Raw genomic sequence first — 23,187 nt, forward strand, 5'->3', positions numbered from 1 at the left:
CCCCTGTAGCAGTGCATGGTGCACACACTGTCGTTCTGTCCTGTTCCCTTTCTCACCTCCTCTTAACACATCTGTATGCGTGCTCATCTGGACCTATTTAGCAATAGCTTTATAGATCTCTTTGTGGGCTTGTGTAGATCCCTTCCAACCAAACTGTTTTATACGTACCCCACCTGAATATATCATACACATACCAAAAAAACCCCAACCAAACATATATATATAAATTTTTTGTCCCTTGTATGCACACATAATACTTAGCAGGAAGTAAATCATAGAAAGAGGAAATGCGACCAATGCTTCCAGCTCTCCACCTTGCTGCAGGGCTGCCCCATCTCTGGAGGTGCCCCTGGTCGTGGATGGGGCCCTGAGCAGCCTGAGCCAATGGCAGGGGTTGGAGTTGGGTGGTCTGTAAGGTCCCTCCTAACTCAGCCGTTCTGTGGTTTGTGCACACTGAGCATCATCTCATCCCCAGGAGCAAGTGCCTCTTATGCTGAAAACGCACCCTGGTTTCGTTTTCAGCCCATCTCTTTCTCAGCCCATCTCATTTTCTTACTTTTCAGCCTAATAACCCAGTTGTTCTATGGTTTTAGGGAAGTGAAAACCCTTTGAACACATTTCCACCTTGCTCTTCCCCAAATCTCACAGCGTTCACTCCGAAGGTTCAGTGCAATTTTCAGCACTAAATGCCCTCTCCTGGGATACTGAAAGCCTTGCATGGCTCTGCATGGGCTGAGCCAGCACTGTGGGCCACAGCGAAGGCTCAGCGCTGCAGTGTGGTGTGTTTGCTTTCCTAAGCTGTTATCCTGATGTTATTTAATCCTAAATGTTATTAAATTTGCTGCTGCTGGGTGTTGGACGCTCTGGCTTGTGCGCGGTGCAGTGTGCCCAGAGGCGTTGCAAAGTTGGAGTTTCTCTTGCCATGGGTTGGATGGTGCTTTGGTTTTCTGCACATTTGCTGAGATTTTTGGCTCAGGGGCGGCTCCAGGGCATTGTTTTGGGGATGGTGGCCAAGGGCAGAGACCAAAAGGATGAAAATGCCGTTCTGTGCCAAAAGAAGCCAGTTAGGAGCAATCTCTGGAACATCATTGGGAAATGATCTGAAAGAAAAAAAAAAAAATGCTTTTAGGGCATTGAAATGAAACGTGTAATGTGAGGGAGAGGGTAGCAGAGTGCCCTGCTTTGAGTTTGCAGGAGGGGGCTGAAGATGTGGGGGAGATCCTGGGGGTTTGGGGGCAATCATGTGAGAACAGTCCTCACCTTCAGCTTTATTTTATCCAAGCTCCTATGCCTGTATTATTATTATTTTTAATTCCCCTGAAGCTGTTACTATTTAAATGCAGATTTTTAGCTTTTCCACCCGGGAGACGGAGCGGGAAATTCTTTCCACTGCGTTGGTGCAGGAGGGAACAAAACGCTCCTTTCAGTCGCTCGCATCCTCCCTCCCAGCCAGGGCCGTGCGCTCCCCCTCCCACTGCCCAGGGACCCTATGGGGCCACCAGGGAAGGGGACGGGGCCACTCCAGGCCAAGGAGCCCCATTTTACCCCAGACGCAAGACACAGGGCCCCCTGTGTTATAGGGCAGCTGCCCTTTGAAGGATGCTCGTGCCATGCAGTGTTTGGGGGATGAGCCATTCCCATGAGCAAAGGAAGGGGATTTGGGGATGAGATGAGCAGGATTGTCCTTATTCCTCACCCCTGGGCTGTGGGACCAATGCTGCAGGGTGAGCTTTGGGGTGAGTGTTAGGATTCCTGATTATAGAACAGATAGGGTGAGCATGCCCAGGGCTTGGCTCATGGGCTCAGGAAAGGGGGACAGGGACAGCATCCTGGGCAGGTTGGGCTGCGAGCAGAGCTCAGGCAAAGTGAGGATGAGCTCGCTGACTGAACTTTGCTTGCACCCCAAAATTATGTTGTTTTGTTTGAGTTACATGAGTAGGTTTGCAACCCCAGAGATTTTCTGCCCCCTCTCTATACACCAACCTTTGGCTTGGTCACTGGGGCAGCCCCAACCTGCCTATGTTCTGCATGCATGGCTGCATTATTTTTTTTTTAATGTACGGGACTTTTTGGGGGGTAAATCCATCAACTCAGCTCAGCAGTGCCCAAATCTACCCTGAGGTCACTCTGTCACAAGTAGTGACACAACAGTATTCTCCCATAGAGGTTCAATTAGGTGCACCGTGGAGATGGGGACCCAGGGATGGGGGCTCGGAAGTGAGGCTGCTTCCAATAACAACGTGTTCTGCACCTGAAGGATCCCAGAGCAGCTCTGCTTTGTGTCACAAACAGGGCTGCTGTCCCAGCTGGGGCTATTTTAGGGTTTTTCTTACTCTTTTCACCACTTTTTCCTGCCTGTTGGCAAGGTTTGGGAATCAGATGCGTTGCTTGTTTTACCCATCCATTTCCCCTTCCCTGCATAAGGAAAAATAAATAAAAGGAAGAAAAAAAAAAAAAAAAAAAGCAAAAAGGAGTTTACAACATAGAAATATGGCTGAAAGGATGTTTGTTGGAGCCAGATTGGTGACCCCATTGCCTGTGTGGGGCTGCATGGTTCCCCATGGGAAGCTCCCCATCCCTCCCTGCTTGGCAGCAGTTGTGCTTCCCATGAGGAAAATCAGATCTTATCCTGAAATGCTGGGGATTTGGTGTTTTAGCATTCACCACACAAGGTGCTCGTGGCTGGGGATCTGAGCATGCCCTTTGAAGAGTTCCATAATGCAACTCCAGCAGCACCCTGCCATGTCTGAGTGCTGTGCTTTGACCCGGAACGCAGGGCAGGGTGTCCCCCAGGTTGGGTGGCTCCTATGTGTCTGTGCCCAGCTGTCACATGGAGGGAGGTGGGAAGGAGTGTCTCTTTCAGAGGTGTGCTCAGCTCTCAGCGTGCTCAGATCAGCTTTTTCTGGGTGATGGTGATGCAGTCAGTGGGCTGTTGGCTTCCTCCTGGCCTCACGTTGCCCATTTTCATGTTGGCATCTGCAGAGCCCATGCAAAGTCCCCACTCTGCAAACAGCTTTGGGGCTGCTTTATGCAAACGATGCATGGGAGGAGTGCAGGCAGCAATCTGGGATGGGAGCTGGGAGCTGCCTGGCCCCCAGGTCTCTCACCCTGCACCCTTACAGCATACCAGGGATGAGAAAAAGGCAGCAGGGCTCTCTATGCCCTTGTTTGGGTGGCAGGGCTGGGGGAGGAAGCTGGTGGTGGGGAGGAAGCTGGGTGCAGAAGGGAGAAGAGCAGCTTCCTCTTGATATGTTGCTGAGTGGTTGAGCTGCTGAGGTCACTCCAGCAATAGTTTTCTTTTTGCTGTGAAAATAACAACAGGCATGTCACACAGCGCATGCTCCTCATGGCAGCATGCTTCAGACCATCGTTATTTGGGAGGGATTTGAGTTGGTAAAACCCCATAGCAAGCATTTCTGCCACCAGTTTGCAGGGAAGATGCACAAAGGCTTCTTGCTTTCACTGTTTTGCTCAGCAAAAGTTGTTTGGTTTGTTTTTTTTTTTTTACTGTGTTTGTCTGTGTGTTGTGTGTTGGTTTTTTTTTCTTCTCATTTTTCTGCATGAAAATAGACCATGGAAACCAGCTGAGCTGTTTCACTCAGGCAGGTTGTACCCTCGTTGAGCCTCAGTGATGAGCCTACTGATCATAGAATCATAGAATGTTTTAGATTGAAAGAAACCTTACAAATCATCCAGTCCCAACCCCCTGCCATGGGCTGGGTGCCCCCCATCAGCTCAGGATCCCAAGATCCCATCCCACCCGGCCTTGAACACCTCCAGAGACGGGGTACCCACAGCTGCAGGGAGCCTGATCCAGTGCCTCTCTGTTGATGTCCCTATTGATATGAGATAGGACTGATCCCTACTGACAGCATGTAGCTATTGGGGTATTATAAGCACTGCTTTGAGGCTGGGGTTGGTTGGGTGCAGGTGCTGTGAATCCACCTGATGGACCAGCTTGGACCAGCCCAACATTCACTTTGGGTTTCCTTCCTAGGGAGCTGGAGGCTGTAAAACACAGCTGAGTGATAGGAAACATAATATGGGCCCTGGTGGGGCTGTAGTGAGTCTCTGGCAGTGCATCTTATGAAGTGCTTGGACTTCCAGTCCCAGATTTGGAGACAGCATCTCCTGTAGGCACTGAGCCTTTTGTAGGTTGGGTGTTTTTAGGCAAGCTGAGTGCAGGAATAAACGCTTATGGTCCCCGTTTGCAGCAGAGAAGTGACATTTCCCTGGCATGGGAGCACCCACTGCTGTTTGTGTGATGTCAGACTTGAGAGTTTGATCACCAGCTTTCTTCATGCAGGGATGTGTGCAAAAGAAGCTGTGCTTTGGGGTACTTGGTGGAGTTTTGGGATGCTCAATGGAATGCTGGGGTGTAAGGCAAGGGATTTCTGCTCCGCTCCCAAATCACTGATTAATCTTATTCTTTTTTCTCCCCATGTCTTCCTTTCTTTTCTGCTTGTTGGGCTGCGGGTGGAATCCCACAGAGCTCCCTGCAGAAGAAGGTGAGTCAAGTGTAGCAAGACAGGATGGGAGAGGCTGGGATGCAGGAAGGGGAATGTTTGGGATCCTTTATTTTAATCCTGGTTTTAATCCCAGAGCCAGTGGGGCTGGCAGCAGAGCCCTCCTTTGACAGAAGGGGTACCAAGTGGGAGCAGAAATACAGAGATGTGGACAGGAGCAGCCCTGCTGCAGCAGGGGACAGTCCCATCAGTGCTGGTGGCCACAGTTACCTGCTCACTGCAGCCCTTGGAGCACTGACAGTGCTTGGGTTTGTGTTTTCCTACCAGGAAAGTCCCTCTGGGAGCTGGTGCTGGAGCAGTTTGAGGATCTCCTGGTCCGCATCCTTCTGATGGCAGCATTCCTCTCCTTTGTAAGTACTGCGGGCTCAGGGCTGGCGCAGCCCCGTTGGGACTCAGGGGAGGAGGAGATGTGGACCTGTATCTGTGAGATGCGATCCTGAGACCTGTATCCTGAGAGAGGTGGTGTGTGAAGGGAGCATCAGATTTCCATCAGCACTGCTGAAATGGGCCTTGGTTGTTTTGTTCTGGGGGGAGTAATAGCAAAGGGGAAGGAGGAATGTGGGTTGGATGAAGGAGATGTACCAGCAGTGCAGTGATTGCACAGGGCTTAGTGACAACGCTGCACGTACCTTGGAGATGAGACCGTAGGATTTCTCAGCAATGCTGATCCATCCATCCAAAAGCCATATCCCACCACCCTCTGACTACACCGGAGATGGAGGCCCAAGGGCACTGGTTCTATCAGCTGATCCCCAGCGTTGCTGTTCAAAGTGAATGCCAACAGCATGAATTAAATTAGAAACCCTACAGTCATCTGCATGGCTTGAAGCTTTGCCACTGCCAAATTCTCCTGCCGCAGTTCAGTGATAGCTTGGCAGCCTTGATTCCTTTCATTCAAGTCATCCATGCTGAAAAATTCATGTCAAGCTGTTGCAGAAGGCACAGCTGGGTGGTTCTTTTCGGTTTGTGGGCACGGTGGTGATGTGTTGATGGATGGACCAGATGACCTTCGTGGTCTTTTCTGACCTTAATGATTCTGTGATTCTTTCTGGGCAATAGTCTGTCCTCCCCCATGCATCCAGCTTGTGATTTTCTACATCACCTATAGCTCTACTAAATTAGGGGACACTAATTCTCACTAATTTATTTTCAATACTATTTATTGCCCAGTGTGTGTCCTTGTGCTTCTCCATGCATGAAGGCTGAAACATTTAGGGGAAATTGCTTCCCTTTGTGACTTTTCCTTGGCAGTTTTGGAAAGTACTGATGGCACCCCAAGGATGGCTTTCCTGCTTGGAGTAACTAACATCTCCTTCTGAAGCCCTTCCACTGCTGCATGGAGGCATTTGCATTTTGGATTAGACATGAAAATCCAATCTGTTGTTCCATGTATTTTTTCTTTTGTTCTTCCTCTGGCCTGGCAGTGTTTTGGCTGCTTGCGTGGGCGCTGCCTCTCGCCTACTGTTCACATCCTTCCCATCCTGCTGGCACACACTGCAGGCATTGGGCATCCCAGTGTATTGGGCAAGGGTTCTGTGTATGGCAAGCACAATGCATGGGTCTGGCTTTACTTTTAATCACAGTTGATGTGTTGGGAATGGCACTGGAAGGGGCTCCTGGTAGGGTCTAGCTGGTGCTATTGCCATCTCCAAGCATTTCCTTTTCTGCAGCTTGTTTCAACATGAGGGAGATACTCCAAACAGGAGCCAGGATGCACATCACCAGGCTCCTTGAGCCCCTGGTACCGGTGATCCTTTCCATGCTCAGTAATACAGGGAGGCAACATGGGATCAGATGAACTCAGCGTTTCTGTGTTTAGCAAAGCCACCGCGTAACAGCAGCATGAGCTCACTTCACCCTTGGTGTCTTGGAAATGCTCAGCAACAGCAGCATCTTGCTGGCCAGATGCTGGTATGGTCCTTATTTGCTGATGTGGTCCTTATTTGCACTGCCTGAACATTGCACCCCATGCTTACTGAGCTGAAATGGGCAGTGGTTCCCACTGGAGTTTTTGGGGATGAGTTTGCACTATTTCCTTTGCAGTGAAATCAGTGCCTGGAAACTCTCTCCAAAGATGGCCTTTGGCTTGGCTTTGCCCACAGCTTACCTTGGGAGTTGCTCTGCTAGGATATATTTCCCACCAAGCTGGAGAAATACTTATTTTTTGAGTGCTGCTGTTCAGGGCATTTGGCAGCAGGGTGGTGAATCTGTGTCTCATGTCTTCTCCTTTCAGCTGCCTTATTTACCAGCTGACCAATTTCATTTTAGTAATTTTTATTTATTTATTTCTATTTCGTTCAAAAATAGGCATTTCCTCTGAATTTCCCAGGAAAAGCAGACCGTGTTGCTGTCTCTGCTGGAGGAAGGGCAGGAATGCTCACCCTCTCCTTAGCATGCATGTTGAGGAGAACCAGAAAAACAAGAGCTTTTTTTAGCTGAATATAAGACGATTTTTCAGTTATTAAACAGAGAACACTGGCAGTGAAACACCAGGATTAATGAGGCAGTTAGGGACATAGGGAGGCTTCCAAAATCCCAAGGTTCATAGTGGTGATTTTGGAGTGGCACCTCCTAACTGGTTCGGGAGCACCACCATTTCCCATGGGCTGATCATCCCAGGGGCTGTACCTGAGCCTGCAGTTTGGGCAGCACTGGTGTTGGCTGCATGAGCCATCTCCTGCTGCAACAAGTTGTGCAACGTTTATTTCAGGATCCCATCGCATATAGACACAACATTATGGATAAAGGTTTTAGCACCTGCATCGTAAATCCTACCAGTCTGAGAGCGTTGGGTGGCTGAACAACCACAGGATAAGTGAACAGCTAGGATAAGGATGGAGGTTGGACCCCTGCAAGATAAAATGCGTTCCCAAAATAACACGCAGTGATGTGTTGGCTGGTGAGATGTTGTCATCTGCTTGATGGGAGAGCAACACAAAGCCCTGTGTCAAAGGTTCTGTGTGCTGGTGCTCACTGCAGCGGAGCAGCCAGGTGTTGTATTGACACAACACGAGTCCACAGCCAGTTAAATGGAGTGACAATGTTTTTGTGCAAGCTTTGTTTGCCTTATGGTGTTGGGCCTTAATGGGATGGAGAGTGGGGCTCGAGGTTGGAAGGAGCTGCAGGGTCCTGTATTGGTTATCTTTTCTTCAGAGTCTTGAAATGTTGAAGCTTGTTCTTTCAATTGTAATGTGCTCCTTCTCTTCTCTTGCCCCCAGATCCTGGCCTGGTTCGAAGAAGGAGAGGAGAGCACGACAGCCTTCGTGGAGCCCATTGTCATCATCATGATCCTGATTGCCAACGCCGTGGTGGGTGTGTGGCAGGTAAGGGACAGTCCCTGAAGGTCTCTGCTCTGTGTGGTTGGAACTTTGCTTGAAGGTCTGGTGGCTTCTGGCCTTTGGAAGCTCATTTCTAAAGGGTTCAGCTCAGTGTTGGCTGTACTGCTCTGTGCAGATAAAATCATAGAATCATTAAGGTTGAAAAAGACCTCTAAGATCATCCAATCCAACCACCAACCCCCCCCATGATGCACACTAGCCATGTCCCTCAGTGCCGCACCTCCAGGGACGATGACTACACCACCTCCCTGGGCAGCCTGTTCCAATGCATCACTACTCATTCTGAGAAGGAATTATTCCTAATATCCAACCTGAACCTCCCCTGGCACGACTCAAAATCATTAACTCTTGGTGGCCTCCAGGTTCATTTCTTCGATATCGCTTTGACAGCTTTTGTAGTTATGAGTCCCAGCACTTGTTCGCCATCCCCAGTGTGCACTGCTTACCTTCTGGCCACGCTCCAAAGATCCATGAGGTTTCCAGGCCCTGTTGTGACTCATTGCAGCAGAGATCATCTCAGAGCAAACAGGAGCGGCTGGGGATGAGGCAGAACTGGCCCCAGCAAATGGGTGCTAAAGCTAGGGATGGGATTTGGGTGCACCCATGACTTGGACAGCCCCACTGCCTCAGCTCTGCTCCTCCACCTGCAGGAGAGGAATGCCGAGAGTGCCATCGAGGCCCTGAAGGAGTATGAGCCCGAAATGGGGAAGGTGATCCGTGCCGACCGCAGCGGGGTGCAGCGGATTCGTGCCCGCGACATCGTCCCTGGGGACATCGTGGAGGTGGCAGGTAGGGCATGGGATGGGAAGGAGCCGAGGAGTGGGATGGGGATGTTGGCATGAGGATGGCAGCCTCGTGGCTCCTGGTTGTGGTAGGGTGAGAGTGTGTCCTTGAGAGGTGGGGTTTCCAGAGGAAGAGGCTTCCTTCCACGTTTCTCACTGAGCTCATGTTCTGGATTTTGACATCGCAGGCCCCCTCTGGCTCTTCTCTTTGGGTTTGCGCTGCATTTCAGATGCCTCTGCATTTCCTACCTGCCTCACCGTTATAGGGAAACAATGCATTCTGCTTATCCTGTGTTGTTTGTGTGTTAAACTGTGCTGTAAACCCCCAGAGCCCCTATGCTAATCCTCTCCTTTCCTCCTCATGGCCCTGCTAGTGGAAACAAGCTGCAATCCCTCCCACACTGAGCCAGCATGCTGTTATTTATGTCTTCCAGTTGTACTTCAGCTGGAAGATGCACATTAAAATAGTGCATGGAGGCTGAGATGGAGGATCTCCCGCACCGGCCCCAGGTCTGTCCTGGTCCTGGGATCTGCAAGAGCTTTTAGGGACAGGAGACAGACCTGCGACATGCAGGGGCTGGCTGCAGATGGCTCTCATAAGCCCTCCCAGGCACAATTCCTTCCTGTTCACCATCCCATGAGGGAAACGCTATTGCAATGCCAAAACACCATGGGGTCCAGCACCACTTGCCAACTTGCCCCAAAACAAGTGCTTACCATCACCCAGTAAATACTACTTTTTAATGGCACAGCCAGTGTCATAACTGGAAGGGAAAGAGATGAGCTGTTTTCTGGAGGAGATTGCAGATTAGTAGCAAATAAATTAGAAAATGTTGGGTTTGGGTAGATTAGAGCAAGGAGCAAGGAACCTGTCAGACTGTGAGGAAGTCGGAAAGTGTGATGGGAACATTGGCAGGAGAAATATTGCCTCTTGGCTCATGAGAGGGCAGGTGGGGAATACACCAGGAGCAGTGGCTTTGAACAAGCAGTGTACATCTACATCCAGGTGACATCCCAGAGATGGCAGTGCTAGTGCAAGCAGAAAGGAGCAACTTCTCTTTGTGTGTGCAAATGCAACATATTTGGCAGCACGGATCAGAAAATCTGCTATTCTATTGCAGACAGCAACGTGCTTTCAGGGGAAGAGGTAAAATGTCACCTGTTCAGCTGCAGACACCCCCAAACTTCCTTCTGTACAGGATTTGCAGCACTGCATGTCCCATAACACACTGAACGGGTTGCTGTGGGATATCTGTCCTGCCGTGTAATCATGCTATCTACCCTTGAGCAGATGCTACCCCCATAGCACAAGGGCTCTGGGTCTCCATAGATGCTGTCAGCAGATTGTGAGCCTGCAGGCTCCACTCATGTTTTGCAAACCCTGTCTGCCTTTCCCATGGGGGAGGAAGAGCAATTTACTCCTTTAGAGCAGATCCAGCTCCCTCGGGTGGCTGCAAAGCCTGTGCAGGAGGAAGTTTGGGGGTGTCCGCAGGTCCCCGCATTTATCATCCAAAAGCAACAGCTGGATTACACAGCTGTGCAGTGGAGCAGTGCCAGGGCAGCCCGGCCCCGAGCTCGGGAGGATTTTACGAGCCTCGGGAGGAAGCGCTCCTTAAAATCTGGGATAGGAGACGTTTGGTCGCAGCCAAGCCGGAGCATTGCGCAATGTGATGTGAATTGTTACGAGTGAAGGCTGTGCTGATCTCAATATTTCCGAAAGCCGTTGTGTTCGGGCGATAAGGGAGCATGAGGAAGAGCCATGATGTGCCAAGAATCTGCGAGGAAGAAACCCAGCCGGAAAGCAGTTTTCAACAGGTTTTGTTGTGTTTTTTTCTTCTTTTTTTTTTTTAACATGCGCCCTGGTGGGCGGCAAACAGTGGCTGTCAGTTGGCCAGGATGCTTCCACCCATGATTGCTGGACTGGGTAACCCAGGAACGACTGTTTGTTCTGGCTGTGAAAGGTCCTGGAATGATGTTGTTGAGCGTTTTGGGGCTTCACCACTCCCCTTCCCCAGCCCCTGGTTGAGCTGCTCTGCTCTTCTCCTTGCAGTTGGTGACAAGGTACCAGCAGACATCCGCATCATTGAAATCCGCTCCACCACGCTGCGGGTTGACCAGTCCATCCTCACAGGTGTGTGCAGGTGGGGCAAATGCTGAAGGTAGATACGCCCTCTGTCCGCTGCCAGAAGTGAAATCTGGGGCTGGCGCTGGGCTGAGCATTTTGCTGGGGTGAGAAATGGGTGGAGGAATGAGATGTAGGGCTCATCATTTTCAGTACATCATGCAAAGCTCTGCTAAATGCCAAGTGTGGGGCACTCCCACGCAATGTCCGTGGTCTCATGAAGGTTTTCCAGTCCCACCATGCAGCCACATGACCACTGTTGGTCGAGCTGCTGGAGTTCAAGTAGTGTCTGGACAACACACTCGGGCATAAAGTTTGGGTTTTGTGTGGTCCTGTGTGGAGCCAGGGGTCGGACTCAATGATCCTTGTGGTTCCCTTCCAACTTGGGATGTTCTGTGATATTCTATGATCTTCCTGCTCTTGCCTTGACAGGGGAGTCCATGTCGGTGATCAAACATGCTGACCCCATCCCTGACCCCCGTGCTGTCAACCAGGATAAGAAGAACATGCTTTTCTCTGTAAGTCCCCACCTTTCTTGTGGTTTTGCAGACAACAGGCAAAGAGACCAATGAGACCTCCGAACATGGGAGGTCTATGGGCAGGGAACAGTATCAGCTGCATGCTGATCCTAGTTATGTAAAAAGGGTCTCAGATCCATAAAAACAGAGGGTTGCTTCCATGAAATTTTGTTTGGCATGTGTTGCTCTTTGACCCTGGGCAATCTCAGTTGGTTTTGTATCTCATAGGGCGAGTTACTAATGAGGAAAAGGCTTGTGATTGAACCTGGGTCTGTTGTGGGTTTGAATTTCCTCTTTGCTCGTGCCCCTTGGACAGAAGTCAAACCTGAGAGGGATGAGAGCACTTTCAAGTGTTCAACCTGCTGCTTTGTGGTGGGTTTCTGTCAAGTCCAAAACAGCCCTGAACACAAAACAGCCCTTTGTGAAGACAAAACTGTCCTCTCATCATAGAGTGGAAGAGGAGCAGGTTGCCTGAGTGCTTGGGGGTTCCTGAAGAATCAGAGCACTTGGAGTGCTCTCATTCAACATAGATCATCTCAGCTGGGCTGAGAGGGCTCCTTATGGCTGTAGGAATTTGGGCCCGGGGATGAAGTTCACTCTCCTCTAACCAAGTCAGGGACTGTGCATGAGTATAGAATGAGCAAAGTCTCACCCAGATTTTACCAGATGAAGAACCCGGGAGGCCCAATGCCTCATTTTCTTCTTAAGATGATCTTAAGATCTAATATTCCCCTTTCGTGAGAAACAGCCCATTTCCTCACTCAGACCGGGGGGTTTCATGCCCATATACTCACTGCCCCCTTCCATCTCTCCCAGGGCACCAACATTGCAGCTGGGAAGGCCGTGGGAATCGTCATTGCAACAGGGGTGTACACAGAGATCGGGAAGATCCGAAACCAGATGGTGGAGACAGAGCCTGAGAAAACCCCCTTGCAGCAGAAGCTGGATGAGTTCAGCCAGCAGCTCTCCAAAGTGATCTTCCTGGTGTGCATCGCCGTCTGGGTCATCAACATCAGCCACTTCAGTGACCCTGTGCATGGTGGCTCCTGGTTTCGAGGTGCCATCTACTATTTCAAGACATCGGTGGCCCTGGCAGTGGCTGCCATTCCTGAGGGCCTCCCAGCTGTCATCACCACGTGCCTGGCACTGGGCACCCGCCGCATGGCCAAGAAGAATGCCATCGTGAGAAGCCTGCCCTCGGTGGAGACGCTGGGGTGCACCTCTGTCATCTGCTCCGACAAAACCGGCACCCTCACCACCAACCAGATGTCTGTCTGCCGGGTGAGCACAGGGCATTTTGGGGAGCACGGAATCACAGAATAGCTTAGGGTGGAGGGTACCTTACAGGCCATCTAATTCCAGCCCCTCCGTGGGCTGGTTGCCAACCACCAAATCAGGCTGCCCAGGGCCCATCCTGCTTGACCTTGAATGCCTCCAGGGATGGGGTACCTACAATTTCTCTTGGCAGCCTGTACCAGTGCCTCACTGCCTTCTGAGTTAAGAATGTCTGTACTGGGATGCTGGAGCTCTGTCATGGTGTGATGGAGCTTGATGACTCCACCAATCTGTTGCAATACTCAAACTTGTTTTGTCCTCACGCAAACATTGCATTTTGCTCATTAGGAATTTCAAGGTGAGCATGTAAGACAACAATGTAGGAAGGCCTGAGCTTCCTTCTAGCCCAGCAGGATGTGAGGATTTTTATGACTTATCTTGGTGCAATCATAAATAGAAATCTCACCTTTTCATTAGCTTTTCTGAATTTCTAGCACTGAGGTGCAGATCTGTGGACTTGTTTCAGGGCTCCTTCTCCGTGGAGCGTCTCTTCTGAATGGGTTCAGTATTAATACAGCTTCTGGAGAAGCCAATGTGGTCAACACCTCTTCTGCTCTCTTGCCCATTTTCCTTCTGTTTTAACCAAACCGGTGAGAAATTCCAGATCACACAAAATTAGAAAACTGGGATCTGTGAGCCCAAAGTTGGAGGGTCAGTGTAAGGTTTGGGACCAGCTGTTCATGGTGGTTTGTTAGGAAAGACTGGGCCATCCCAGTGCTTCTCAGTTTCCCCATTATTCCTCAGGAAAGCTTTTTTTCATGATTTTGGCGCGTCAGTTTTATAGGAGAACCATGGAAAATATGTCACCAAAGGGAAACATGGCCCTGGCCACTCTCCCTGCTCTCTGAAAATTGGGTAGTGAAGCAGCAACCGGCCACAGGCTTTGGTTTGCTCAGCACAAGCCACAAATGACTGGAAACGTCTGATGTTTCTGCCCCGTAAATGATTTACAAGGAGGCCCTGCTGGATCAAGGGGCTGACAGAGCTGTCCGTGTTTGACATGAGGGGGAGGTTCCCATCGGCCCGAAGCAAATGATGTATGAATAAATAGCATATATTAAAAATAAATAATGATGGACAAGCCCAGCATCTGAGCACAGAAACAGTTGTTAACGTTTAACCCATTCCTGTGGCCAGGGTGCACAGCAGGACACAGGTGTGTAGATCCCACGTGTTTCTACGTGCTCAGAGCCTGAGCTGGCCGAGTCTCCATGTGCCAGACATCAGGCCTGGGTCTGCTGGAGATGACGGCACCGTGGTGAAGCAGTCAAGCCACAAACCCACTCAGTATATCAGATGAAAGCTGTGGTTTGCACTGCTCACCTTATGGGTGGCTTGGGCTCTCTGACATCTAAATCATTTTGTATCTTTCTAAGATCAGATCTCCCACTTAGTGGCTGAAGCAATGTGGTTTTTCCAGGTTTTAGTGAGGCTTTTGATGCCATCCCCTCACAGCTTCATTTTAGACAGTCTGCTCAGCTGTGACATGAACAGCTTCACACTGCTACTACCAGGGAGGTTTGGGCTAGAAATTAAGAAAAACTTCTTTATCAAGAGGGTGGATGGTGGAAATGGTTTCCTAGTGAGGCAGCTGATGCCCTATGCATTTGGATGGTGCTCTAAACTTTGTTTTAACTTTGGGTCTGCCCCAAAATTGTCAACAGTTGGACTCAGTGACCTCTGTAGAGTCTCTTGCAACTGGGACTCGTTCTATATTCTACTCTTGTTCTGCTCTACTCTTGTTCTATGTCATTCTACTCATCACAAAGATCTTACAGCATCCTGTTATGCACTGTAACTCAGTTGTTGAGCAGAGATGCTGCATGAGTTTGGGCCTGCTGCTGTGCCGTGATTCAGCAGCTGTGTCTCTGTAGAGCAACCAACCCCAGTCAGTTATCTCTTGATGCCTGGCATGCTCAGGGTTTCCCAGCATCGTGGCTGTGCCGTGCTGGCTTTTGGTGGGTGCTGTCACTTGGGGCCACCTCTGGCGTTGGAGGAAAATGACGCTGCTGCGTGGGCTGGCTGATGGGTGAATGACGCTGATTACAACCTTCTGCTACCCCAGACAGCTTGCCTTTTGATGAGTGCTTTTTTCTTTAAAAAAGAGATCACAGAAAATAGATATAAATGGACACCTATTGCTTGCACTGTGCCCCTTTTCTGCCAGAAACATCACCCCAAAAGCCTGCAAATACCCTTGTGATGTCTGGTCGTGCAAGCTAGGAGCAGGCAGGAAATCTGACGTAACCTCTGTTTGCTGTGAGTTCCACCTATTTTAAATTGGCATGGAAAAATAGAGGGCATGGAATGATTTATGTATTTTTTTTCTTTTTCTAGTAAGAAAGTTGCTTTTGTGGAAGTGCTGATTGTTTCGTAGTTGTGTTTGAAAACAAAAGATCTCGTATCGTGCAAAAACACCAGTGGTGGGGGTGGATGTTTGCAGGATTTTTAATAAATATGAGGCCAGCCTGCATTTCTGAGTATGGAAAGCTGCTTTCTGAAGGGGTCAGGAGGTGTTGGCTCAGTTGTAGGCCAAAGGCATTGGACTTCTTGAAAAGACACAAAGGATGCTCCCCCTTCAGGAATCCCTTTTGGTGCTGTCTCAGACCAGGTGCTGCATTGCTGAAGCCTCTCATTTAGGAAATTTTAGCCACGTTTTCCTCTGTTTCAAGTGTCTGATTCAGTTGCCCCAAGGAGATGTGATCTTTGGGCTCTTTATCGAGCTCTGTTACGTGTTAGCGAGTGACTAATCCATGTCTCTTCTGCCACTTTTTGCCATGCACTTTCCTTCAAATTCCCTCAGGGATGCTCAGGGAACAGAGATGGGTGAAATAATGCAGATGCTGTCCCCAGGAGAATGGGCTGATGCTCAGTCGTGGGGCAAATGTGACAGCAACCAACATCCTAAATGCAGCTGTGCCTTAATGATGGGTCGTGGGAAAGTTTTAATTAATTAAATCTTCGGGAAATGAAGGGTAATTGTCTCTGCATCACATTTCCAAACCACCAAGCAGGACTGTGGAGTGAGGAAAGCATTGCTGCCTCTTGGCTGGGAACATGCATTCCATCCAACCAATGTTATTTGTTAATTATATTGCTTTTTGGCTCCAGCATGGATCATAAATAACAATTAGGCAGGCAGGAGCATTGCTATGCCCTTGTCCTGGCCAGGTCAGGAGCTGACGGTGATGCTGATGGGCTAGGGGACTGTGCCAAGAGGAGCCGAGGGGAGGTGGAAAGAGGAGGATTTTTATTGCATGTTAATTCCTTTTGGTCTCGTTGCTCTCACTGTAATGGCAAGAATGGGCCTGGAAGGTGTTTGAAAGGCAAAAATTGCTCCAAATTAGAGCATGTGGGACTTTTACAACTCTCTGGGGCTTAATTAACCAAGCTGTAACCTGGGGAACGCGCAGTGCAAGCTGGTGGCTGGGAGCCGTCTGGGAAAGGGGGCATGGGGTCCTGTGGCTGGTCGGATCCTGTCCCTCCTGCTGGGCAGCAGAACCCCAGCCCTGCTCCAAGGACAATACCAACAGCTGCTTAGAAACTGCCCAGGCACCGCTCCTCTGCAATGGAAGAAAAGGAGCTGGAGGAGGCACATGTGGAAGCTGGGAGTGGTGCATGCCAGAAAATCGCTGCCTAACTCTCCGTGTCCATCTGTCCCCTTGCAGATGTTCATCATGGAGAAGGTGGAGGGTACCCAGTGCAGCCTGCATGAGTTCAGCATCACCGGCTCCACCTACGCCCCCGAGGGACAGATGTGAGTACGGTCCCTGTGCTGCAGGGTGCAGCTGGTGGCTGCACAGGGAGACCCAGTTTCACCCCTGTAGCTGTGGACAAATTGGGACTTTGGGTATCAGTTTGTGGCTGCATTGAGTATTGCACATGGAGGGGAGCAAATGCTTCTTTTCTCTTCCCATCGTGTGTCACTGCAGGGAGATGTTCCCTGACTTGTCCTTGCCACGGTCCCCTTTGCTCATCCATGCAGTGACTGCACTTCATGGCAGCTTCAGAGTTAATTTCATGAATATTTATAAAGCCAATTTGATCTTTCACTAAGAGTCTCCATTAAAATGTGAGATAGGTCATAAGCTGGCATTAGTGGGTGCTTTTCAGCTCAGTAAGGACTGATGGGCTGTGCTTGTCTGCTCCCTCCTGAGGCTGCAGTCTCCCTTTCTCAGGTTCATTTGCAGCACCCAGCCAGCAGTGTTTCTACCTATGCCTTTCCCAGCACGGTCCCTTCCCAGCTCTGTTCAGGGCATCACACACTGCAAAAGCCATCCCCAGTATTTCTGCCTTCTCAAACACCAAAACGCAGCCTGAAGTGCTTTCATCCCTGTGCAAACAGATTTTTCAGATTTTCTTGGCCGCTCCCTGCTTTCCGCTCCTGAGCTGTAACAAGGGCTCCAAAATGTTCTTTCCATTGGGAAGCTGCAGTGGAATAAACTGATCCTAATAAATGCCTGACAAATTATTTTTCCAGCAAGCGGGTGAGTGGCTGAGTTTGCACAGCTCTAACCTGCAGTTACCTCTCCTGGGGTCTGGATCAGTTTTGTTTCATCCCAAAATATGCCTGGCCATTTCCAGCATGGGGCAGTGGGTGGCTGGGGAGAGGAACCTGGTCCTGCAGCTCCTCTGGACATTGAGCACGTGGAGACCCTGGGGTGCCTTTGCCCCTTTTGTGGGGCAAAAGTTCTCTGCCCCTTTTCTTTCATCACCTTCATAAACACCGTTGGAGGTGTTCGATAAAAGGGTGGAGTGGCACTGAGGCTCATGATTTAGTGTTACAGCGGGGATGGGTTGATGGTTAGACTGGGTGATCTTACTGACCGTTTCCAACCTCATTGATTCTATATCCAGCTGTTCACAGCCCCTGCTTTGATGACCCAAGGGGAGCAGAAGGCCTATAGAACACCATTTCCAGTTATCGTGGTTTCTCTGCTGCCATTTTTATTCTGGAGCACTTCAGGAGCTCATTTGCACCATGTGTTATTTCATCTGCACGCTGCCCTGCCCCATTTCTTAAAGCATAAAATGACCCCAAGCTTTTATCACCGCTCCATGAGCCTGAACCAGGCTCTTTCCCCCTCTTTGCATCAAATTTCCCAAGGGCTACATGGGGAAAAGCTAAGCTCTATTTCTCGTGTAGCCGTGTGAAGGGCCAGACTCCAAACAGTTGTTTCCCTCCCACAGCCTGAAGGACGAGCAGCCGGTGCAGTGTGGGCAGTACGATGGGCTGGTGGAGCTGGCTACTATCTGTGCTCTCTGCAACGACTCCTCACTGGACTACAATGAGGTATGTGGGGACGGGTTGCTGCAGGCTCCCAATGGGCTTTTCCTTTCCCTTTGGGCCTTCCTGGGGGCAAAATCAGTGGATATTTGCCTGTTTTATCCCCTCTGGGAAAAGGGTTTCTGTACTTTTCTGTACCTTTCTGTACCTTGAATGCAGCCTGTCTCTAGTAGGGATGTTGTGCTGCGTGTGATATGTGGTCCATTGGGTTTAACCCATGGCTTCATCCAGTCCCACCGTGTGGAACATCCTGGGTTAGAGATGCATTGAGGGGATGTGCTCCAACGCTTGAGCTCTGTTATTTCCTGCTTTCCAGTCAAAAAAAGTCTACGAGAAGGTAGGGGAAGCCACTGAAACTGCCCTGACGTGCTTGGTGGAAAAGATGAACGTCTTCGACACGGACACCAGCAAGCTCTCTAAGGTGGAGCGAGCCAACGCCTGCAATTCAGTGAGTGAAAGGGATGAGAAGGGCTTGGGGGTGGTGATAAAGGTGCTGGTGTGGCACAAGGATGCAATTTCTTAGTTCATAAGGGGCTGAACCTTAGAATATCTTCAGGTCTGTGCTGACCGCAGGAGCCCTGAACCATCCTCTTGCAGCGTGCATCAAACCCACCTCCCAGCACTGCAGTTCCTGCTTGACCCAGGCTATCTCATGGAAACACCTCTGTTTCTGGTGTATGAATCTCCAGCACTGACTGCTCTACTGCTGTGGCTCTGCCGTGTCTCCCTCTCCTGGTTAAAATGCACTTCGTCTCCCATCTGGATTTGGTGTCGTGCCATTAGATTTTTCATATTCAACACCGTCCTAGCAACAAAAAATAATAATTGCAAAATACTTTGGTCATGCAGTGAACAAGGTGGACAGCATCCCTGCTTCCCTCAATGGAAAATAATTCAAATTGGCCTTGGCTGCCCTGCAGATGTCTTTTCTGGGACAAGATACATCCTCCCAGGAGCTTGCTCAGCTGCTGTGATGCTGATATGGGGACACAAGAGGGTGACAAGGACCAGCTGCTGTCTTTTTGTGCATTTTGCTCCTGCAATTATTAACAGCAGTGCTGTCTCACAGGTGATCAAACATCTGATGAGGAAGGAGTGCACCCTTGAGTTCTCCCGCGATCGCAAGTCCATGTCGGTGTACTGCACGCCCACTGGCCCCGGTCACAACTCTGCTGGCAGCAAGATGTTTGTCAAGGTATGGTGAGGACTTGGTGCTTAATGGTGCAGTGATGCTTTTGGGTTTGTCTCCTGCCTTGGATTGTGCTGAGCATCCTGGTGTTGGGAACACAGGATCTTCCTGTGCCCCAAATTCAGGCTCTACATATTATGCCTGGACACCACGGCCAATAGCAATGCCTAAATGGTTTGGCTTTCCACTGTAAACAGAAATAAAATAGTATTTATAGGGTATTTTCTTCCCAAGAGAAAGAAGTGAAGGAGATGCTGCAGGAATTTCTCCACTGACTCTGAGAGGAATTTTGTCCCCGTGTTCCCACCCACAGAGCTTCTGGGTGAACTCTGTCCTCCAGGTCGAGTAGAGGCCACCCAGAGCTGCCATCCTTGCAAGCTATTTTCAGAGAAGCAATAGAGGGATCGCAAATGTCAAATTAAAGGGGAAGATCAGGGTCATAAAGGGACGGGGTGAGAAGCTACAATGCTCAAGGCCATGTGTTCCTAAATCACAAAGGCATTGTGAACATCCTACAGGTAGCAGCACATTTTTTTTTTGTAGGACCCCCCTTTCCCTTTGGGGGACAGTGGGGTGGGAGCCCCTCAGGCAGGCAGGAATGAGGCAGATCCCCGTGGAGCAGATTCCATGCCCACCTACCTGAGACCGCTTCATCCTTCCCAGCCACAGTCTCTCGTGTCAAGGCTGCCACCTAGTGCGCTGTGCTGCCAGGATGTGCTCGTGCTCACATTTTGGGAAGATTCCCTTCTCCTCCTCCCAGACTTTGTGCTGTCACTTCCTCTGGCTCAGTGCTAGCAGGAGATGCTCAGTCTCCAGGTTCATATTCCCATAGCATACATCCCTCACTCATTGCTCCTGAGCTCATGCACAGAGGATGTTGCACTGCATGCAGCCAGATTTGTCTCTTGTGCACCAAAGATCTTTGTGCTGGGGTGATGAGGGCAGCAGACCAGGAATGACCCCCAGAAAGCAGCTCCTCACCTCCCGCTACTTTCCAGGGTGCCCCAGAGAGTGTGATCGAGCGCTGCACCCATGTCCGTGTGGGCACAGCCAAGGTTCCACTGACCACACCTGTGAAGGAGAAGATCCTGAGCCGGATCCGGGACTGGGGCATGGGCATCGACACGCTGCGCTGCCTGGCATTGGCCACCCATGATGCACCCGTCCACAGGGAGACCATGCAGTTGCACGACTCCACCACCTTTGCCCATTATGAGGTACTACAGCTTTTCTCTTTATTTCTCAAGTTTCCAGCTGCCCCAGTGGTATTTCTCCCTTGATTTCTCTGGGTGGTGCAATAGCTCTGTTCATTCTCTCCAATTCCCATAGCAGAGCTGCATGCAATGAGGCTGACCCCAAAGCCAAGGGCTATGTCCCACTGGTGTCCATCCCCAAAGCCAAGGACTCTGTCCCACTGGTGTCCATCCCCAAAACCAAGGGCTCTGTCCCACTGGTGTCCATCCCCAAAACCAAGGGCTCTGTCCCACTGGTGTCCATCTCCAAAACCAACGGCTCTGTCCTTCTGGTGTCCTACCCTAAAGACAAGGACCCAATCCCATTGGTGTACATCCTCATGGGGTGATTGCCAAGACCGGGACCTCCAGGAGGGATGTGGTGGATGTGAGTGAAGTAGAGATGTGTGAGGAGCACTGGAGGAGATGGGAACATCCCTTTGTACCGAGGTTGTGGGGAGCCAGTGATGGCTCCCCTGAACCACTAATGGGAAAAATCATAAAAGTTTTCTCCCCAAGTGCCCTGGAATTGCTATGCCCACAGTGGTCACACGATAGGGAGGATGTGATTGTATTCTTGGGGTCAACGTGGTCTATGCTGTCCCCTCAGACCAATCTGACCTTTGTGGGCTGCGTGGGGATGCTGGACCCTCCCCGCAAGGAGGTCACTTCCTCCATTGAGATGTGCCGCAAGGCCGGCATCCGCGTCATCATGATCACGGGCGACAACAAAGGCACGGCGGTGGCCATCTGCCGCCGCATCGGCATCTTCACGGAGAGCGAGGATGTGGCTGGCAAGGCCTACACGGGCCGGGAGTTCGATGAGCTGTCCCCAGAGGCACAGCGGCAGGCGTGTCGCGAGGCTCGCTGCTTCGCCCGCGTTGAGCCGGCGCACAAGTCCCGCATCGTTGAGTACCTGCAGTCCTTCAATGAGATCACCGCCATGGTGAGTCCCCGGCCTCCTCCTCCCTGCCCGGACCCTGCCCTCACAACGCTTTAATCATGACTTCGTGCAGACGGGCGACGGCGTCAACGATGCCCCAGCCCTGAAGAAAGCCGAGATTGGCATCGCCATGGGGTCCGGCACGGCTGTTGCCAAGTCAGCTGCTGAGATGGTGCTCTCTGACGACAACTTCTCCACCATTGTGTCCGCCGTGGAGGAGGGCAGGGCCATCTACAACAACATGAAGCAGTTCATCCGCTATCTCATCTCCTCCAACGTTGGGGAGGTTGTGTGGTGAGAACCGTGTTGTGGGCAGCAGCTGTGGGGTATCTTGGTACTGATATTTGTTACCAGCTCGTGTCACAGAATCGTAGAATGGTTGGGTTGGAAGGGATCTTAAAAGATGATCCAGTTCTAACCCACTGTTGTGGGCTGGTTGTCCCCCACCAGATCAGGCTGCCCATCCAACCTGGCCATGGGCATCTCCAGGGATGGGACACCCACACTTTCCTGGGCAGCTGTGCCAGGGTCTCAGCACCCTCTGAGTAAATAATTTCCTCCTAATGTCTGATCTAAACCTGTTTTCTTTTAATTTAAAGCCATTCCCATCTTAGACCATGTAAAAAGTCATTTCCCTAAACTGAGTTTGGCGCACTAGAACCCAGTGTTCCTGCTCACTTTTCCCTTTCACGACACAGACACTTTCTAACTCAACACCTCTGGCTTTTCCCCCTGCAGCATCTTCCTGACAGCCATTCTGGGCCTGCCCGAAGCCCTCATCCCAGTGCAGCTGCTGTGGGTGAACCTGGTGACGGATGGGCTGCCAGCCACCGCGCTGGGATTCAACCCCCCTGATCTGGACATCATGGACAAGCTGCCGCGCAACCCCAAGGAGCCTCTTATCAGTGGATGGCTCTTCTTCCGTTACCTGGCCATTGGAGGTGAGCCCCTGTGGTCTGGCACAAAGCTGGGCAGGGGGACCATGGCCGGGCTCCAGCTAAGGAGTCTTTCTTGGTCACAGTGTACGTGGGGCTGGCCACGGTGGGCGCAGCAACCTGGTGGTTCTTGTATGACACTGAGGGACCGCAGGTCTCCTTCCATCAGTTGGTGAGTTGAGGTCTTCCCCTCCCCCTTTTTGTTTGTGGTTGTGATGGTCACATGTTCCTGATGGGAAAGACATATTTACTGGTGGGTTCCTGTGCTGGCAGAGGAACTTCATGCGATGCACCGAAGACAACCCCATCTTTGAAGGAGTTGACTGTGAAATCTTCGAGTCTCGATACCCGACCACGATGGCTCTGTCTGTGCTGGTGACAATTGAAATGTGCAATGCCCTGAACAGGTGGGTGGCTGCAGGATTGCTCCACATGACCCATGTCTTGTAGGGTCTCTTTAGGCAACTCTTAGTGGGCTGAGGGCTTTGCTTTACCCAGCAGACCCACTCCAGTTGGGTGTCCAGATCCACATCATGGCAAAGCGTGAAGATGAACGGTCTGGAAGTGAAGGAGCTTGGGCACATGTGGGGACCAGGAGGCTTTTGGCATTCACGATGTCCCCTTGCTTTCCCAGTGTCTCTGAGAACCAATCATTGCTGCGAATGCCCCCATGGCTCAACATCTGGCTGCTGGGGGCCATCGTCATGTCCATGGCTCTGCATTTCTTCATCCTCTACGTCAAGCCCATGCCTGTGAGTACCCTGTACCACCTCCACCTGCAGCTTGGGGGCCTCTCATGTGACTCTGGGGTACCATTTGTGTTTGGAGGTTCTGGGACAAATGTCCCCAAGTCCTGGGGCTCAAACTACTGTGGGATCAGGAGTCACCCTGCTGCAGGCAAGCATTTACCTAAGTCAGACACTGTCCTTATAGACAGCACAAAGCTGTGTGGCTGCCTCCAGGAAGTGATGCAGATCTTT

At 50.7% G+C, this 23,187-nt stretch overlaps 1 protein-coding gene across 2 annotated transcripts in view; it reads left to right on the forward strand.

Annotated features, from left to right (window-relative positions):
- The window catches only part of ATP2A3 (ATPase sarcoplasmic/endoplasmic reticulum Ca2+ transporting 3), a 36,162-nt gene that overhangs the window by 5,122 nt on the left and 7,853 nt on the right, over nucleotides 1-23,187 (forward strand). For both annotated transcript variants that reach the window (XM_042879696.1, XM_042879697.1), the window contains exons 2-19: nucleotides 4,491-4,508; nucleotides 4,794-4,876; nucleotides 7,745-7,849; nucleotides 8,515-8,653; nucleotides 10,697-10,777; nucleotides 11,201-11,286; nucleotides 12,103-12,567; nucleotides 16,290-16,378; nucleotides 17,812-17,914; nucleotides 18,225-18,356; nucleotides 18,978-19,103; nucleotides 20,096-20,314; nucleotides 20,940-21,275; nucleotides 21,346-21,566; nucleotides 22,011-22,213; nucleotides 22,294-22,379; nucleotides 22,481-22,614; nucleotides 22,842-22,959. In XM_042879696.1, the coding sequence (XP_042735630.1) occupies nucleotides 4,491-4,508; nucleotides 4,794-4,876; nucleotides 7,745-7,849; nucleotides 8,515-8,653; nucleotides 10,697-10,777; nucleotides 11,201-11,286; nucleotides 12,103-12,567; nucleotides 16,290-16,378; nucleotides 17,812-17,914; nucleotides 18,225-18,356; nucleotides 18,978-19,103; nucleotides 20,096-20,314; nucleotides 20,940-21,275; nucleotides 21,346-21,566; nucleotides 22,011-22,213; nucleotides 22,294-22,379; nucleotides 22,481-22,614; nucleotides 22,842-22,959 (2,744 nt within the window). The remainder of the gene's footprint in view (nucleotides 1-4,490; nucleotides 4,509-4,793; nucleotides 4,877-7,744; nucleotides 7,850-8,514; nucleotides 8,654-10,696; nucleotides 10,778-11,200; nucleotides 11,287-12,102; nucleotides 12,568-16,289; nucleotides 16,379-17,811; nucleotides 17,915-18,224; nucleotides 18,357-18,977; nucleotides 19,104-20,095; nucleotides 20,315-20,939; nucleotides 21,276-21,345; nucleotides 21,567-22,010; nucleotides 22,214-22,293; nucleotides 22,380-22,480; nucleotides 22,615-22,841; nucleotides 22,960-23,187) is intronic.

The sequence above is a fragment of the Lagopus leucura genome, unplaced genomic scaffold (assembly GCF_019238085.1).
Source record: "Lagopus leucura isolate 7727_CA_CO unplaced genomic scaffold, USGS_WTPT01 Super-Scaffold_100024, whole genome shotgun sequence".
NCBI lineage: Eukaryota > Metazoa > Chordata > Aves > Galliformes > Phasianidae > Lagopus > Lagopus leucura.